General features: G+C 40.2%; 1 protein-coding gene across 8 annotated transcripts in view; it reads left to right on the forward strand.

Annotated features, from left to right (window-relative positions):
- The window catches only part of dlgap2a (discs, large (Drosophila) homolog-associated protein 2a), a 95,749-nt gene that overhangs the window by 70,037 nt on the left and 5,875 nt on the right, over positions 1–19,837 (forward strand). For 3 of the 8 annotated variants that reach the window (XM_049739744.2, XM_049739749.2, XM_049739748.2), the window contains 5 exons: positions 657–871; positions 3,926–3,994; positions 4,905–5,058; positions 5,124–5,340; positions 6,885–13,749. In XM_049739744.2, coding sequence (XP_049595701.1) covers positions 657–871; positions 3,926–3,994; positions 4,905–5,058; positions 5,124–5,340; positions 6,885–9,247 — 3,018 coding nt within the window. In that variant the 3' untranslated portion in view covers positions 9,248–13,749. Of the gene's footprint in view, positions 1–656; positions 872–3,925; positions 3,995–4,904; positions 5,059–5,123; positions 5,341–6,884; positions 13,750–15,153; positions 15,540–17,712; positions 17,802–17,893; positions 18,334–18,407; positions 18,500–19,397; positions 19,551–19,837 lie in introns of those variants that run through there. The other 5 variants (XM_049739750.2, XM_049739752.2, XM_049739745.2 and 2 more) reach the window with 5 other exon arrangements.

A 19,837-nucleotide genomic window follows, 5' to 3' on the forward strand; every position in this document is an offset into this window, starting at 1 on the left:
AGTGGTGGAAGTAATGACAGAACCCAATCTTTGTGAGGGGCATGAGGGATTTGCTGAGATAGTCAATCAGCAATAGAATTGAACGAATGGTGACCCAACGGAAACCATTACTATTTTTCCTTTAAAGAAATTAAATCAAGGAATAAACAATGGATCAAAGAAAGGAAAGGAAAGACGGGGGGGGACATAAAGTGTGATTTGATCATATAACATATTCATTAACAAACAAGCAGAAGTAAATTTTTCAAAGAACTGCTTTCAAAACATATAATAGAAAAATTAAAATTATGTTCATGAGCAATTTACCTTTTGGATTTATGAGACATTCTGAACACAGCTACTGTACATTCCCAGTTATAAGTGAGTGTGTGAACCATATTATCTAAGATGTTTTTAATTCCTCTCGTAAAAAAATAAGGGTAGAAAATAATTGATTTGAGCTATACAGTTTATAGGTCACAATAATGATGGAAAATATTTTGAAATTATATATCTTTGGCTGGTTTTTTTTCATTTCAATTTTAATTTAATTTCACTCAACCTGACATTTGAAAATGGGTGTGCAGACTTTTTAGATCAACTTTACTTGACCGAGGGCTTTGCTCATATTAGGGCCATCATTAAATGCCCAAAATGTTGTTGGTCCTTATCTCTAGGTTCCACAGGATGAGTGGGGAGGATATCCCGGAGGCGAAAAGGACGACGAGATCCCTTGTCGTCGCATGCGCAGCAGCAGCTACGTCAAAGCCATGGGGGATGAAGAGAGTGGCGAGTCGGATTCAAGCCCCAAGACATCACCCCAGAAATCAGTGCGACCAGATGCCCTCATAAAGGCCATCATCAGACCCAGAGAGCTGTTGGACTCTCAGAGGTACATCACATGCAACTCCTGTAGAGTTTGCCTCTACCTCTGCTTGCATGATGTCACTAATATCTTCACTTTGCTTCAGTTATTTGGCCTCATTTTGACATCCAATCTTTTTTTTTTCTGTTGGATATCATTAGGATATGGCCACCAGCTTTTTTGGTACATATGTTTCAGGTTATTACCCCAGTTTTCATAGCCCAAGTTAAAATGTATTGGAAAGAACTTTGTTAAACCTCAGTAGGAGGCGCTACAGAGCTTTTTTTTAGGTAATCATGGATGACAATCTTAAAATACTGTATCAAATTTTTCAGATTTTACGTGCATACAAAAATGATTAGGCCCTCAAAAATGTGACTACCATATTTTCCGGACTATAAGGCGCACCTAAAAACCTAAAATTTTCTCAAAATTCGACATAGCGCCTTATAGTCCGGTGCGCCTTATATATGGAACAAATTCCTAAATTTAAACTGGCCAGAAGTATTGTGTCATGAAATCAATCATAAGTGGCCCACTGAAGACTATGAATCATGAATCAAAAAGACTATAGATCATTATTTTGTGATTATAAAGTAATTTGTTGCGTCTGAAGTTGAAATAAAAAAGATAAAATGGAGAATGATTTGATTTGGATTAAAAATCTGACATGATGCATTAATGGTGCGCCTTATAATCCGGTGCGCTTTATATAAGGACAAAGTTTTAAAATGGGCCATTCATTGAAGGTGCGCTTTATAGTCCGGTGCGCCTTATAGTCCGTAAAATACGGTAATTTTAACCGCAATTATGCGGAGGTACACTGTACTTGTAATTCTCTATCACTGTAAAGTTGAAATTTTTACAGCAAATTAACTATTGATTTCAAGATACTAGCACTGTCCTTCTGGGTCTTGTTTGCTTAAACACCGCACTTTATTGCTGACCTTCTCTTCCCTAACACAGTCAACTAGTCATTTGGGTATTCTGAGCAAAAAAATGTCTACATGTCCCTGCTACCACTATAAAACCCAAGGTGACAGCGCTTTTCCAGCTGTTGTACCTCAATCATAAAAAAAATAATAATAATAAACGTTCAGCAAGTGAGCCCAAGACACTTATGAAAACTTTATTGTGCCACTGAAAATGTTTTATTCAAATGAGCTTTTTTCCGGCATTGACTGGGTGGTTTATCCATCCTGTGATGCCATCATGGTGAGTGGAAGCAAAAAAAAAAACTAATACAGTATTACCAGACCATTTTACATCTTACTTTTAACTTTATCATCAGAGCTGCACAGATTTCAGAGAGTTCACAGAGCAAGCATATTAATACCGAATCCCCCAAAATGACAGGCGTTCTTCAAGAACTCCTCGGTAATGACACCCTTGGGGCCACTCCCGGTGTTTGAAATGAATTCAATAACAAAGCTGCTCCTCTCGACTCAATAGTACTGCAGCTGCAATCAGTGGATTCCGAGTCGGGCCTCACAGCCCGATCCATGCTGGTCAATAGCTTCTTTTCAGCACAGCCCAGCACAGTCTGTGTCTATGCACTGAGCCAGTCATTATTCAGAGAGGCCTTGGAGTGCAATAACTGCAGCTGATTGCCCTCCCTGCTGTTGAATCATTTGGAATCATTCATCATAGCGTTTACAGCCATTCAAAATGGATAGTCTGGGCCACTTTTGGAAGCTGTGGAAACATGCCTCAGCACAGCGGCCTCATATATGTCAAGTTGTTGAAAGGGACACGTACTTTCTTCGTAATAGAAAGCACTGTAATCGTCGTCGATTGATTTCCAGGAAAGATGTGAAGGAAATTCAATTAGGATTTGTGAAGGTATAAGCCATAACAATTCTTTAAATATTAAGAAGGTACTTAAGAAGGCCTGCTCGATATAGTTGTATTGTGGCTAAGCAATCCGTCCATTCATTTTCAATACCACTCATCCTCTTCATCATCACGGCGAACATACAATCACTTCTTTCGAACTAGTTGTGTTTATGACTTCATTGAGAGTGGAATATTCTCGTTACATTCCTACAGGCAAATGTGTTTTGAATCTAGAAAGCTATATACATAATGATTCGCAACAAACACTGCCCGTGCACCTGGCAAGAGCATGAGAGCTATTTCTTATGGTTCACTGGGCGGGCTAGTTGGGAGGGAATTAGACCGCAGTCGAGACAAATGGTCTGAGTTGGATTTCCCCTGCACTTGCGACAATTTGATGCTCTATGGAGGCATTCAGAGAGGTCACACTCAAATTTGACAGCTGACGCAAAGCATGTGTGTGAGTCAAGAACAAGCTGTCAGGTTGTGTCACCTTCCATTATTTTCGCTTTCAAGTTCTTTTTGAGGCCCTGGTGATTGACTGGATCGCGTCTTTGTTTGTTTCACTCATAAAGAACAGGCCTGCTTAGTAGATAGAACAGCCAGGAGGGAACATTAGATTATTGTTTTAATAAACCATTATTCCATCCCCATTAAGAAGTTTTCCTTCCTTTTGATCAGAGCAGATTTCTGGGGTCGGGGGGCAGTGCCCTCGAGGCTCCCCCTCTAGCACCGCCTTTGGTTAGGCAAAGAGTTTGCAATGTAGTCATCAATAAGCTAGATAAGTTACTTGTTCTGTTCTTCCTCTGCGACTACACTTTCTTCTACGTATTAATCATCGACCATCTGGTTGCCCTATGCATCATGTTACTTTTCACACTTCTGGTTTGGGGGAGGAGACTCACGATTGTCGCTAGAGATATTTGTGGTGAGCTGTGTTGTCATCTCGTGGACATTTTTTTTGGTGTTTCCCACTTACAGTATGTTCATCATCCTCTAGATTGGATGGCAATTTAATGTTACTGCAACATTGTCCCTTTTTTTATTCATCACACAGAATCCATGCTGGTCATGTTCTGTCACCCTAATGTTTGCAGCACTTTGGTGAAAACTCGCAAGCAAACATTGAGCTCACCCCAATTTCTGTACAGAACCACTTCCAGCAGGCTAATGCCCAGTGGAGTCACCTCCATCCAACTCCCACTTGTGAGGACCCTGTAACTGTGTTTTCCTCTCTGCCCACAGCTCTTATCGCCTGGATAAAATCAACAGTGACATGCGTAACTACATCACCAATTTTGCTGCAGACTTAAGGTGAATACGCGATCAGTGTCTCCAGTTAGCTCTTCATCGCTGCCGCGTTGCAGTGGTCAGATGTCAGAGGTGGCTGACTCGCTGCCGTTGCTGACAATTCGATATTTACATCAATGAAAGGTCAATAAGAGATCACTTGGCGTCCTTCTCATGCAGTGATTAAAAAACAGACGGGAAAAAAATAACCTCTGAAGTCAAACACGGTCCATTAAGTTTTCTCTTTGTTTGGAAATGGAATTGGGGCACACACAAAAAATAATTGATCTATAAATGATCAGGCATTTTGAAGATTTCCTTCAATAGCTTTTGCCTCATTAATATCTTGATGCCTTTATTTTCAATGGCTTTGCCAACATAGAGTAGAGGAATTCTCCAGCCTGACATGATGTATCACAGACTTTCATTTATTGTCAAGCACTTATCTCCATGGAAGGGTTCTAACTCATCCATGCTGGATGCCAGAAAGACCTCTGGCCCGTTTTGTTTTCCTGAAGTCACTTAGGGTTATTTACCGACCTTCTTTTTCTTACATTAATTTGGAATATTCCTTCCCTGGCACATAGTCCAGAACAGAACTCTGCTTCTCTGCTTGGTTGGCATATTTAATTGATGCGGTGGATAACGGGGTTGTCCCTGAAGTGCTTGCTCACTAACTAGCTCCCCTCATTTGCACACATTGATTTGATGTGTCAGCACAACATAAATCCAATCACCTTCTTTAGGACACTGCTACACAAAAGGTGTGTTGGTTTTTGAGGAAGAAAGCTCATTGACAGCTTTCTTCTCAAGTTCAGGTTGCTTTGGGGGAAACCCGGTGCTTTGCGCTTGTTAGTATCCCCTGTCGCCGCCAGCCAATAAAGTTGCTGTTCAATTTTAAAATCCTGAGTGGTCTATTTTTCTCTATCTTTAGTCAGAGCTACCACTTGCAAACAGCCATGCACCCAAGCATTGCCCTGGACCCCGCTGCACACTACAACTCCCCCAAGTTTCGCTCCAGGAACCAGAGCTACATGCGGGCGGTCAGCACTCTCAGCCAGGCCAGCTGCGTGAGCCAAGTGAGCCAGGTTCGCCTTCAAATTTCTCTTCCGTATGTGTTTTCGTCCTTTCTGATGGCTTTTACTCTTCGCAGGTCAGCGAAACTGAAATAAATGGCCAATTTGAATCAGTCTGTGAGTCTGTGTTCAGCGAGGTGGAATCACAGGCCATGGATGCATTGGACTTACCCGGCTGTTTTCGAACACGGAGCCACAGCTACCTGCGAGCCATCCAAGCCGGCTACTCTCAAGATGATGAGTGCATCCCTCCCATGGCCTCCACTGTCACATCCACCATCAGATCTACCACAGGTAAAAGCTCATATATATTATTTTCATCTGACACAACAGCTTATTTTTGCTATGAACTTGGGATAATGGCGAGCATAAAACGGTGATATTGTCAGGTGTGGAATCTTTGCATGATTTATTCAATGTTTCCATTGTTTTGGATGGATGTAAGACTTTCATACTTCCAACTTTTTGAGCTGTGCAAGTTCATCCTCTTGTATTTTGGATGCATTGAGTCATCTGCCCGTCCATCGGATGCATCAGAGAGTAAAGCTATGAACCCTATTGAAAATCTCAAGTGAGAAAAATCAGGCGACAGGCTTTCTCCACTTCATTTGATGTCTGACTTTTTCTTTTATGCCGCAAGGTGAATGTTCTGACTTTTACTGTAAATTGGGCACAAGTATGGTGAATGTGTAAACCCAGTTTACAATGCTCTGGAAATCTGTAAATGTCACAGGATATATTCTGGGATTTCCTTGCCCCTAGGTTGCTTCAGTATCATCTGACTATTATGCAAATTAGATCAATAACAGTTGAATGTACACATTTTGAAACAATCACAATGTTTAATCACCCCTTATGTATCAAATCTTGTTACAATAAATCTAAACCTAATCAGCTGACACCTCCATTTATTTCTCATACAAAGGGGTGATTATAAATTGGAAGCTGCTGGTGGTTTCATGATTTCTCCCAATTAATGGATTCTCCAAGGAAATGATACGTCCAAGCAAAGATGAAGACTAGGGGTGGGGGGGAAGAAGAGAAGAGAAGGCACGCAGGAAAGAAGTCCAAATGGATTCCACCCCCTCGCCACGCAACAACATTTGGATTAACATAGGGAGGGTTAGAGGTGTGTCCATCTGGAGATGTGCTTATTATTAATACTTCATCCCTATTGGTGCTTGATTACACTGCTTTCTCTGTTAACTTTTTTTTTAATAGACAAAACTTGGCTATTGATGGAATTTATTTTAGACAAGAGGCAATTAGATTTTGGAATGGTCAGAGTGGACATCACATTTTCAATAGGGTTCATACTATACTACCTGATTGGTGGGAGAAGGTTTGGAAGCTGTGCTCATCTTTGCCTCTTTTCATTGCACAAAGTTCATATTTCTGGATCTTACCCGATAGCAGAACAGCATGCATTTTTTTTTTTAAACATCCCTTCTATGATGAATATTTTCTTTGTTCTGAAGGTTAAGAGGTTCTCCTTTGTGCATTGAAAAGATGCTAAGAATGCATGCTAAATTTTTAATGTTGAGAAGGCAGTGTAAAGCATCAAATGAGTCAAAATGGGAGTGCTTAATCAATATTAAGGAAACACTTTAGTAATGTATCATGGTATTACAAACATGAATGCAATATTTAGGCTAGATATGAGCAAATTGTCGAAATAGCAATATTTGTAGTGTAGATTTATGCTGTAATCTTGTTTTGACTCATGGCAATTAGTGCATGACTTGATGTTACTGCTCTGTGGCAATAAAAAGCACATTCTCTCCAGTTGCTCACACCTGTGGCCATATTACAAATACATATTTACATTTGTCTTGCAGACAGAAATTATGTGCAGGAAGACTCTTGTTTACCCAAACAAGCCAGAGCACATGAGGATGTGACAGCAGATAAAGCCCCTTTGGCACATGATGATCTAGGCTGCCCCATCAGAAGAGACAGGTCTTACCAACAAGATAACATGGTGGCTACAGCCAAACCTCTGTCTGGACCACCTGTCTCTCCGATCCTCTTCAGATCTCCAAGACCTACTGGAGCAGAAAGGCCTTCACCAAAAGCCATTCAGGCCAGTATTAAAGAATCGGCAACATTGGCTGCAGCTATCAGCATGCAATGGAAGGAAGAGGTCTCTGCCATGCGTGTAGAGTTAGCTGAACTCAGAAGGGACCTCTGTAAAGAGCTTCGTGCTTTCAACAGTAATTTCAACACGTTCACGAAGCATTACAACACATGGTCTCCCCAAAGTTGTAAAATGCCTGCAGGAGTGGATTTGAGTGAAGGGGGTGCAGCACAGGCAATGACAGGTGCCCATGCAGGACTGGGTGCTGAAGGATTTGGAACCCCTGGAGCAAATCAAAGCACCGCAGGAGCTAAGGAGAAAACAAAGCATGTATCTAAAGTTTCTGTGGGGACTCAGGCCAGAAGCAAAGCATTGGTGCGGCAAAGCACTGCAGATGCCGCCGTTAATTGCCCAGAAGAGAAGGAGAAGAAGAAAGGGGCACGAAAAAAACTACCAAAGCAGCTCTCCATGGATCCAAGCATTCTTGCACGTCCGCAGTCAATGTATGTCGAAAGTGCCATACCACTTTCATTGGATCCAATTATACCATTCTCTGCTAAAGCAGACAAAACTAGGCCTTTGGAATTGCCTAATGTAGGCCTATCAGCAGAGCTGGAACATCTACCTGACCAGGATGCCGGGGCTTCGTGTGATCCTGTGATGAAAGAGGCACTCACCTCTGATGGTACGGTGCAGCTTGGAGAAATGTCCCGTGAGAGGCTACAAGATTTGGTTACAGTTGACCAAGCCATGGGAATTACTCCACAGCAAAGCAGTGACAACCCTTCAAATGACTCGGATCCTAAACCATCTCATCAAGTTGAATCGAAATCCACAGAATTGGACTTCATTGAGAGTGAAAATATCCGCTTGCCATATCCAGTCCCTGTAGTTACCGTGTCTCCGCCCGAGGATCATGAGAACGACATCACATCAGATTCTGAGTTCCCGTATCATTTTGCTGAAGAGGAACCAGAACCATCTCCAGTGTCGCTAACAAATACGGAATTAGAAGAGTCAAAAGGAACAGACCTAAAGGAATTGGAATCAAAAGATATAGACTTGTGTATGGCATCAACGTCCGACATAATTGACGAAAGCCAGTATTTAATTCATGATGTACCCACAACTGATCAAGATACTTCTGCATTATCTAATGTAGAGCAATGTCCTTCCATTGTGGTAACAGAGTACTTCGACATAGATTCTCCAGAGAGTCCAACCGACAGCGATCCAAACCCTGACCCCATCGTGCCCCTTCCGGAAAGTCCTTTCTCAGAGCAAATGCACCTGGATTCAGATTTTCCACCTAGTTCTGCACAAACTCAACCCAACACTGAACCAGATATGGAGGACTCAGAGTGGCCACCCCTTCCCGAACCTCTTGATCGCACTCCAATATATCATGCCGATCTGGTTCACTTTGACCTGGTCATGTTGACTTCTCTAGACCAAGATGATCTTGATTCAGTGTTCATGGACCCTGAACCAGAGCCATTTGATCTAAGTATTGACACTCCATCTACTTTGGACCTGGACAATCCTTTCGACCAATCAGATTGCTGTGAAACTGCAGAGTCTGCCACAATATGCCCCTTGGATTCATCATTGTCAACAGATGATGTCTGTTTTATACCAGCTCCTGAGTGTTGCTCAAATTCTTGTCGGCTTGGTAGCGTGTCGGTCTTACAGACAACCCAACTACCACAAATCACTGTCACAATATCACCCCCAAGTTCACTATCCCCTGATACCTCATTAGAAATGGATTTTGAACCCACAAGTCCATCACCAGATCCTTCATTATGTGATATTGATCCATCTTCACATGATCCGGAGGACATTGAAGTAATATCATTAATCCAGGAAAGCATGAAGCCATATGAGAAAATAGAAGAGTCTCTTGAGTCCACGACGTCTTCACAAGAGCATGGGGAGCTTGTGAAGGAAAACCCCACGGATAGTCTGGATCGGTCTTCGTACGAGGAAGCTTTTCTTTGGTACCGGTGGCAGAAAAGGACCCTAAAGAAAAAATCAGTACAGAGGAGTGCAAGTGTAGAACTGTGGAGCGGGAGATATGAATACAACAGTGCAGAAATCACATATGTATCCCTCACTCTCTGAGCTCGTACTTCAGTCTCAGCAGACAAAATGTAGCCCAAAGTATATCCGTAACTCACAGTTAATAGCCGCCACAGTGATGTGGAGCAATGGGCCGATCCAAATGTAATAAGATCATTGGCATTCAAAGCAAGGACTTTCTCATAAAATTCCACAAAGAAGAACTGTATTTATAGCAGCGAGAGCTATCATTCTAAGAACTGTCTTCAGCTGTGACATATTTACTTAACAATAATAATGCAAGAATATTCACTGAAAATGTTACAACAAAAAACTGACTTACATTCAAGGACTCAAGTAATGCCAACTATTTTGAGGAATTCCTTTGGACTATGAAAATGCTGCAGACGAACAGTTTTGCAGTAACAACTTCCTTTCTTTGCTTGTACGAACGAAGATGTGTGTATATCGTCACTCTAAGATGGAGTGATATTTTATGGACGGTTATTATATAACTATGAATTGCAAAGGTGTTTACTATGTGAGCTAATGGATGAACAGTCGTATGAAATATGAACTGATGGTAATCGAAAATGCTGGAATACTGTTAATGAAAGTTCAGTGTTGCTCAAAATATATTCCCAAAGTAAAACTGCAATGGCATATACTGTAGATTTACTGTAGCTCTATATACACGCACAATAAATAATCATATTCACATATGACTGAAACACATAAAAGTAAAAAAAAGAAGTAAACCTATTACAAAATACATTATCAATAAATTAGTAACATTAAAATGAAAGGAAATGTTGAGTGTATTTTTACTGTAAAAATAATATTGGGCTCAGGAATTTAAAGACTGTGAATGTAATCCCACAGAATGAGGAGAATGGCATAATAATCCAGAGTATTCCTGGATAATTATTGTGTGGATATTAGTATACGTTTGACATTGAATGATGATATAGGCATTTGGTGATCAGTAATTTAAACTGTTCCATTCGCCGCAATCTGCATTTGAGCCTGTTTGTAATTTCTACCTTTGAATGCGTGCAATTGAAAGAAAGCACTTGCATAGCCAATGACGGCACAATTCTATTAAGAGTAGGCAATAGTTGAAAGCCCGATCAATCACAAACTATATCTTTCCTATGTCTCCAATTAGTTGGCTCCACATGCCCACTGAAGTCTGTGCTCTAATAAAGCACACTGGAACAAAAGGAACCTTTGAGCTGAGCATCAGTGTGCTTCCGGAAAAAAGATTTTTTTTCTGTGCACTTCATGAAAGTTTGCTAAATTGGCTGAGGCAGAAAGATTTTAAGGCCATGGGAAGTTAATTAGCTGTATTGTTGCATTCGTTTTGTCGTTTCAGCGCCATCTTTCTTCCCTCCACATCTCATCCACATCCAACTTTTCATTTTCAAAACATCTATGCCAACAGAATGTACTATAACGTGTGCTCCCACATTGTACTACTTTTTTTTAATCAAACAAAATGGAATAGAGCTGTGTCAAATAACAGAATGTAATGAAAGTCATTGTCAGTTTTGCTGAAGCCAAAATTCTGATGAGAAACTGTAAAATATCTGCTGTCAACTAAATGCTCACAATTATTTTAAAAAAAAATGGCTGCTCTTTTTTTGTCTGAACAGATACTTGAGAGATGGTTTTGTTTTGTTTTGTTTTGTTTTGTTTTGTTTTGTTTTGTTTTGTTTTGTTTTGTTTTGTTTTGTTTTATTTCATTTTGTTTTGTTTTGGTTTGGTTTGGTTTGGTTTGGTTTGGTTGGGTTTGGTTCTCAGTGCTCCGCTTCATTGAGAAGAAACTACTAAATCCAAATTCCCACACCCCAACTTCCACCAGTTACCTGTCACTCATAATCAATTTGGATGGGTGAAGAATAGATAGATAGAAAAAGTAGATGAAAAGTGCTTGTGGCTTATTTGGGTGAAAATGTAAAACTTTTTTTTATACACGAACTAAAAAAGGAGAGCATTTGTTACCCAGCATAGTTCAGACTGAGTTAAGTGACAAATTCAGGACAGACATAACAAATACATCAAACGTGTGTCATCTGGTGGCGCTTGTTCATTGGCTGCCACTCGATTATATTGCTTGAAGGCGACACACGGTAAAAGGACCACAATTCCCAGAGGATTTTTACCAACCTTCCATCTTGTGGTGAACAGCTGTGCAGTAAACCAAAATAAATATATTTAAAATGAAACCCAAACGCTCATGTATTAGAGCAGGGGTGTCAAACTCATTTTTTTTCGCAGGCCGCATTGTAGTCATAGCTTCTTTCGGAGGGCCATTATGACTGGCAACCCAAGTAAATGTATGAGCACCTCATATTATATACAGTAAAAGCTACAAAACAAACTGACAAATAACTCATTTTCAAATCAGACGAGTAAAAACTGGTCAAATATTTTTAAAAACAAGATATTATTGAAAGTGAAAACAATTTGCAATTCTAGTGATGACACACGAATTTGATGCCCAATTTGTCTTCGCGGGGCACATAAAATGATGTGGCGGGCCGTATCTGCCCCCCCGGGCCTTGAGTTTGACACCTGTGTATTCGAGTAATTAGCAAAGAACAAAAAGAAAGGACATTTTCTCTATAACTTTAGTTTGCGTTACTTTTGTAAAAGTTATATCTTCATTTGCTTATCATTTTTTATAAGCCGCTCGTTTGCCCGCACTTCTGAATATCCACCCCTTGCTTTCCAGGCATCCAATTCTGCCTTTCCTCTAACTGCAGTCGTATTGACTGGACACCCCACCCCCAGCATCTCCCTGGTTAAAAAAAAAAAAAAAAGCATCATCCACATTCTTGATATGTCAATAATGTGGTCTGTGCTTAAGTGTTACACATTTGCTCTCATCTGCAAACAACCCTTAATGTAGTGGAGATAAAATAATAATAATAATAATAATAATAATAATAATAATAATAATAATAATAATAATAATAATAATAACAACAACATGTCACAGTCTTCTTGTACTGATGCAATTTGGTCGTTGTAATCTGACTTCTCCCATCTCTCTCTCTCATATATTCTTTGTGTATTGAGCTTTTTGCTATTTTTCTTATCCCAGCAATACAAAGTGGCAATGCCAGTAATGTCTTGTTTACAGTCCTTCCAGCTTTCCCTATCATTTACATACCCTTAATAGCCTGCTTGCAAAACAAAGTGCTGCATTGCCTTTACAATGATAAATCCAGCTAGGGGGGAAAAAAAAGACTGTTAATGGTGTGTCACTCAACTACTCTCCACCTTACCACCATGTTAGCCAGTCCTGATAGAACGGCACTAACAAAGATGGAGGGGTTGTGTTTGTCAGCCTCGCTAATACCGTGCTAGTTGTTTGCACTTGCAGGAGAGAGTGAGAAAAATAATCACCGTCACTTGTTGTCTATTATCGGCGTGGCTTTTAATGTTAATGATGTTTCTTCAAGGTCACTTGGCCAGCCAAAGAAATGGTGATCCATTGCTTATATATATGCAAGCACCATATGATACTAAATTAATACAATTTCATGGAAAAAGCATTACATTATAGAATATATTACAATAAATGAAGGTTTAGTGCTTCTGATATTGTCTAGGCCAGCAGATAAGAGCTTGCTGGCCTTGACAGTCTGCCACTTAAAGCCTGTTGTTGTGGAGTAAGAACTATCTGAAGAACCATAATGATTTTTGCCGCTTTTTATTTTTAACCGTGTCATGTAACCGATGTCTGAGTCTGGGTAGCTTCACTTCGGATTTAATAACTGCTGCGTAATGGTGCTTGTGTCAAATTAGGAGCCGGGATTATGAACCAAGGTAGCATCCAGCCCCTCCTTAGCACAATTTACTGATTCTATTTTTGGTTTTCCTACTAAGTCATGCCCCCCTGAATAGGACACACACACACACACAATTTTCTTGTCTGTACATGTACACGTGCACTTTTCCTGTTTCTTACCACTAATGCATCTCTTCATCATTGGAAAATTCATTTTGTGAATGGACAGCTGCATGACTCATCGATTCTCTGAAGCGGAACAATCTTCACGGATGTGACTTCTTTGGCTATTAATAAACACAACCAAATTTAAGGGTGAGAAGGAGGTCAGTATGAATTGAGACATTTGATGAGCTTGCTTTTACTGGCAAATCTTTCTCCTTTCATTTTTGATAGCGGTCTCTCTCGGTAATTGTGTCGCTCAGGCTATAATTTAATTGGACAAAATGCTGTTAATTTGGTGCCAACCTTTGGGAGGGCCTGGTGTGGAGGGTGCTTCTCATTATAACCCAAAAGAGATCCCACAAGCGCTTCATTAATTGCCCTGTGTTATGTAAGTTGTGATGTTCAAAAAAAAAAAAAAAAAAAAACAGAGCTCTTTGCAGTTTTGCCAAAGGCAACCCGAAGCTTCACCAATTGTGTGGCCATGAGCTCTTCCTCTTGTATCTCTTGCTTAGAGGCTTCTGCTAGCTTTCATATTCCATCTCAACAACAGAACATGTACATTATAAGGATTAGTTTTGTATTACACTTGATGTTTTTTTTTTTTTAAAAATACTACTTTCCTTTTAGCAATTTAGCATATTTGACTTAGAGATACTTTCTTCTGCACCCTCTTGAGAAGTTTACCACACTGTTTTCTCAACTCTACAAGAACATTGCCTGGAGGACCTCAGCTGGAGTCCTCCATCAGGCCGGGTCAGCGTCAAGCCTGGTCACACTAAGCCAGGTTAGGTGTATGGGGAGATTGCTTTAGCACCCACGGGAATGTTCTTCTCACCCAAGAATTGTCGAATGCTCAGGGCTTTGTGAGCAGGCAAGTTGTCACGTTGAAGCAACTTGCAGTAGCCTTTGTAGACATCAACTGACCCCCACTGGAGAGAAAATTCATACTTTGGATTCAAAAGATATTTTTGGTTAAACCATTCCTGTTACTCATTTGACATACTTTGAAGGTGAGTTTTTCGGTAAATCAAATTTAGTTAGGCACCCACCCCAAAATAAACCTCACCATTTGAGAAGTTCACAAATAGTGAAATGCAACTTGGTGGCATTCACTGTACTTGCTTTTAATAATGCACAATCAAATTTACCATTGTTTTTGTTGATTTTTTTTAAGGTTACTTTTTTTTATTGGTCTTGACGCTGAACTTTGTTTATTTTCGCACTTTTTGTTGTCCTATATTGTATGCTTTGCACGTTTAAATGAATAATATTAAGTCAATAGGACTGTGTGTTCCTCCAACACATTTTTCCTGTGAAACTCAAGATGAAGCAACTCCGGCATGCTTAATTAATGATATCAGGAAAAAGTGTTCACGCACACTTGTGTCAACATGGCGTTGCATCGGTGACAACTGATAGAATAATCATACTGTAACTTAAAACATGCAAGCTAATTCATTTAAGAGAATTGTGTTAATTAGAAGAAGAAAACAAATCAGAAAAATGCGTTCTATGCCCTCGGTTCTCCAACCTTTATATAGCTAGGGCACATATTTTACATTTTAAAAAAATCTCACACCACACCACTAAACAAATATGTCCTGAAAAGTATAAATACTCAAATAATTATCTTCTTTCAGTTTTCTGAAAAACGTATTTGCTCAAAATGAGATCTGGGCTATTATTATTATCAAAGCTATTATTTATTCTGATGAGTACGTATGTCAGCAGACAGGGTAATTGCACCTTCTGTCATCTGGTGAAAGACTATTAAATCTTTCTGCTTGCCACTATATATGGCTCATATAGATAGATGAACAAAGATTATTCATTGTACAATAAATGGATAATTTATAGTCCAATTCAAGGATTTGGATGATAGCCTGTAGCACAATAATTGCTTACAGCACAGCAGTTGGGAATCACTGCCCTTCACCAAGCGCAACTGTAATTTTATGTATCGCTTAATGTACATTCTGTGCGCTATATTTGTCTTCTATTGCAGCCATCAGCTACACACCAAGCTACAAGAAGCCCCCTCCACCCGTCCCGCCCCGCACCACCTCCAAACCCCTCATCTCCATCACAGCCCAAAGCAGCACAGAGTCTACCCAGGACGCCTACCACGAAGGGAGGCACCTCCACGGCGGGATGTGGGGTTCCGATGGCCTGACCCTGGGCCTGAACCCGGGCAGAGCCCTCTATAACTCAGTTGACAGCCTGGATAGCGCCAAGGCTGTAACAATAGCCATGGAGGCAGCTGGGGTCATGGCTGGAAAGAGACACCCGTCCACAGACAGCCACAGCTCGGTACTCACCTGCGACAAGGCCATCCTGGTGTCTAAGGCTGAGGAGTACCTGAAGACACCTCGGTCCTCCATAGGGATCCAGGTCAGTCTTGAAGGAAGCCGCATCTCTTGCTTAATAATACAACCACGAGAGAGAAACATAGTAGTCAATTCAGCTGCTAAAAATAGGCCCTGTGAATCATCATCCCACAATCCATCAATTAGGATTCAACTCATGCTATGGCTTGTTCTAGTGAATGGTTCCCTCTAGGCTTCATTCACTCCATCTTCATTTATGTTTGCATTTAATCAGTTAATTAGGGAAAACACGGCAAAGCCCACCTTGTGATGAATGAGCAAAGGCTAAAAATGCAGTTTATTTAACGATTGCCCGTTTGTCTATTTGTTTTATTTATTTTTTTCGCGGTGTACGTTGGGAGATTTTGGATTTGTAACCCTCATTAATTCACTTTAGCCCTCAAGATTAAGTGATTGAAAATGCTTTTGTCATCTTTATTCACCTCTAGCATGACTTTCTACTTAGTATCGGTTAAGCATTTCGGATTGTCCAGGACCAACAATAAATTCAAAAGTCTTTCGTGCATCTTAATAAAACGCCACGTGATTCGTAAGACATTTTATACAACCTATTTTTTCCCTCATTGCTCATCCTTTTGTTTTGCTTCCAACATGTGACTCAACTTTCATTTCAGACTTTCTGCCAAAATACCAAAACATGTTTTATTCGTGTCATCTTCCACATCAGCGGTTTACCCCTGTAGTGATAAAAGTGAACTGAACCGAAGATGTATAAATTTCATCCAGTTCTTGTATGTGCTGCTCTGTTATTGCTCTGTGAGGAAACCTACAGAAAAAAAAACATAGATTTCAAATGAGCAAAGGGACAAAATGGAACATTGCCTTCAAGCAGTGACCATATGTCTCAATATCCACATTCTGTGTGCCACCAAACCTTTAATTTGTTGGGCCTTTCTTCTCCAGACACAAAATGTTCAGTGGGCACCCGGGAGTGCAGACAGACCAAGTTATTGCGACATCGAGCATACAGGAAATTATGATCACTCGACAAAGAAAACAACTAAATTAGATCAGGAGGAAATGAGTAAACACAAAAATGAGACCGACTGGAAACAGATGGGAAACTTGTCAATCATGGAACTCTAGAGAATACTACAGATACAAGAATATTTATTCCTATGTATCTATTTAGCTTTCTATCGAGCGCTCCGTCATTGACTGGCTGACAGTTGTCGCTTCACTTATTCTGCAACATTGGAAATAGTTCTGTCCCTCTCATGAATGTAAATTCAATATTGACTCAAATTTTACCATTTGATCTGAACAGACTGCTTGTCTTGATTCATTTATTTGAACTAACGAATGGCTGAGATTTGTTTTGTGATATTTTGCTGCCTTATGACTCCGGGGGATTTATACATTTTCAATGAAAACAGCAATACAGGTAGAGGATTGGAGAAAATCTGTGGTATCTCCAAAGTGACATTTAAAAATGGGAAATTACCATATTTTACGGACTACAAGGCACACCTTCAATGAATGACCCATTTTAAAACTTTGTCCTAATATAAAGCGCACCGGACTATAAGGCGCACCATTAATGCATCATGTCAGATTTAATCCAAATCAAATCATTCTCCATTTTATTCTCTATTCTTATTTATTTATTTATTTATTTATTTATTTATTTATTTATTTATTTATTCTTTATTCTCTATTCTTTATTCTCCATTTTATCTTTTTTATTTCAACTTCAGATGCAATGAATTACTTTATAATCACAAAATAATGATCCATAGTCTTTTTGATTCATGATTCATAGTCTTCAGCGGGCCACTTATGATTGATTTCATGACACAATGCTTCGGGCCAGTTTAAATTTAGGAATTTGGTCCATATATAAGGCGCACCGGACTATAAGGCGCACTGTCGGCTTTTGAGAAAATTTTAGGTTTTTAGGTGCACCTTATAGTCCGGAAAATACGGTAGGCATTTGTGTAATTAACTTAAGTTTTGATGTTGCTTCAATGTTTTTAGATGAACTCATATATGACAATAACCATTTAAGAAAGCAAACAGGAGCCAAAGAAAGAAACCGTGTTTTCTTATAAACCTCGATAAATCATGAGCTATTTACGGACTAGCTTTGACAGTTAAGTTCAGTCCCAGTTCAATAAAGGCACGTGGTGGCTCACATAATGACAGCAATCTTGCCTCGTATTGGCTCTGTGCATTAGGTGGAGGCTGCAACAGACTCAGAATCCGAAAGCAAAGGCTCCAGGGAATACCATTCAGTTGGGATCCAGGTGGAGGATGACAAGAAAGGGTAAAATCCTGCTTTTGAGTCTTTGCTGTCAACAACTTTTATTAATTGCCTCTTGGCTTTTCTCAATGCAATTTTACCTCCTTGGCCTTAAGACAAGGCCGGTTCAAGCGCTCCAACAGCGTGACAACAGCTGTGCAAGCCGACATGGAGTTGGAGGTCTTCCCCACCATGGAGGACAAAGGCTTGCAGTTCGGCGGGGGCTTCCAGCGTCACTCAGAGCCCAGCACGCCCACCCAGTATGGAGCCGTGCGAACCGTACGCACTCAGGGGCTCTTCAGTTACCGCGAGGACTACAGGACCCCAGCTGAGCCCCCCAGTCCCAGAGAGACCACAAGTGAGCCCACGTGGCAGCTGGAGCCCCCCTCGCCACAAGAGAATACAGTCACATCTGGTGAGTCGGGGCGTAGCTCCCCTTCTCTGAGGAGAGACGGGAGCTGGTTCATGCAGTTGCTTCATACTGAGACCAAGAGGATAGAAGGCTGGTGTAAAGAGATGGAGGCAGAAGCTGAAGAAAATGATCTGTCAGAAGAGAGTGAGTGACACAAAAAATTGTACATAATAAATTATGCCAGTTTTAAATACAATGTCATGTACTTTGTGTTACAGTCTTGGGAAAAATCCGAAGTGCTGTGGGGAGCGCTCAGCTGCTAATGTCGCAGAAATTCCAGCAGTTTTATTGGCTCTGTCAGCAAAATCTGGTAAGTGTGCGTGCTTTCGGAAAATATTTTTTGTCACAACTCCACAGATTGTAATAGCAGATGTAAGCAAGAACCCTTTTTGTTTTGAGCATCCGACACAAGATGGCTGAGGTAGTCGATGTCCTCCTCCTTTGTCTGTGCTCTGCTAGTTACAACTTTGAACTAAATTGAAAATATTTCATTCATTCATTCAAAATATTTCATTCTAGTAACTGAGCCTTATCGTGAAAAGCAAGAAAATCAAAAAGTAATTAACACCACAATCGATGATCCCAAAACAGTTTAATATAATTTCAAATTCAATTATTTTGAATAATGTTAGATGCAGAAAGCAATAATATTGAATATTAAAAGTATTAGTTTAGCGTCAAGAAAAAGACATCTTACTCCTCATAGAGACACTTGTCCAAGTTATTCAGTAACTTCAGCCACACACATTTTCTTTGCAACCTTTCGTCACAAAACTGCAAAGCACATTGACACGCGAACAGACTCAATCAACCCCACTGAAAGTCATTGATTCTGGAAAGCAACAAAAATGAGAATCGATATCTATTCGGGGCATTTAGTTGTGGCCGGAAAGCGATGCGGGGAAACTACATGAGAGAAGATGAATGTTTTGTAGTTTGGATGATCGTGCTGTGAGAGAAAACGAAAATGGTACAAAGCCTTGTATCGATCTAAGTAAATATCTCTGCCAGTTGCACATGGGTAAGGTGGGGCTATTGTTACGAGTCAGCTAATTATATGCAGGCAGCTGAAACTAACCATTCAGTGGGAATTACTGAACATCAAGTTAAGTACTACTCAAATAAGGACAAAAGACAAAAAAATATTACAAGAACAAGACAAGTTAAGAACTAACACATATCTCCCTTGTCCTCACTACATTGTGGAGGACCCCAGTGCCATGCCGCGGCCTACCTCACAGGACCTGGCTGGGTTCTGGGACCTGCTGCAGCTCTCCGTTGATGACGTCACTTTGAAGTTTGACCAACTGCAGCAGATCAAGAGCAACAACTGGAGGCCAGTAGATAGTCCAGACAAGAAGGTAAATATAATAAAACAGATTCTTTCTGCTGCATAAATGAATGTAAAAAAAATTAAATATTATATACATACCCGTTTATGCACATGGAAAATTGTTGTCTTGGTGATTTGCAGAGATATGAGGCTGAAAATTATAATTATAATCCTGCATCAATCAATATTAAGAGACAGATCCTCAAACAATTCCATAAGAAATTTATTGCATGTCTTTGCAATATGCATGTTCCATGGGCCAAAATCGTGATGTCGATATTTTTTCGATATATTGTACAATACATGCATTTTTAA

The sequence above is a fragment of the Syngnathus scovelli genome, chromosome 14 (assembly GCF_024217435.2).
Source record: "Syngnathus scovelli strain Florida chromosome 14, RoL_Ssco_1.2, whole genome shotgun sequence".
NCBI lineage: Eukaryota > Metazoa > Chordata > Actinopteri > Syngnathiformes > Syngnathidae > Syngnathus > Syngnathus scovelli.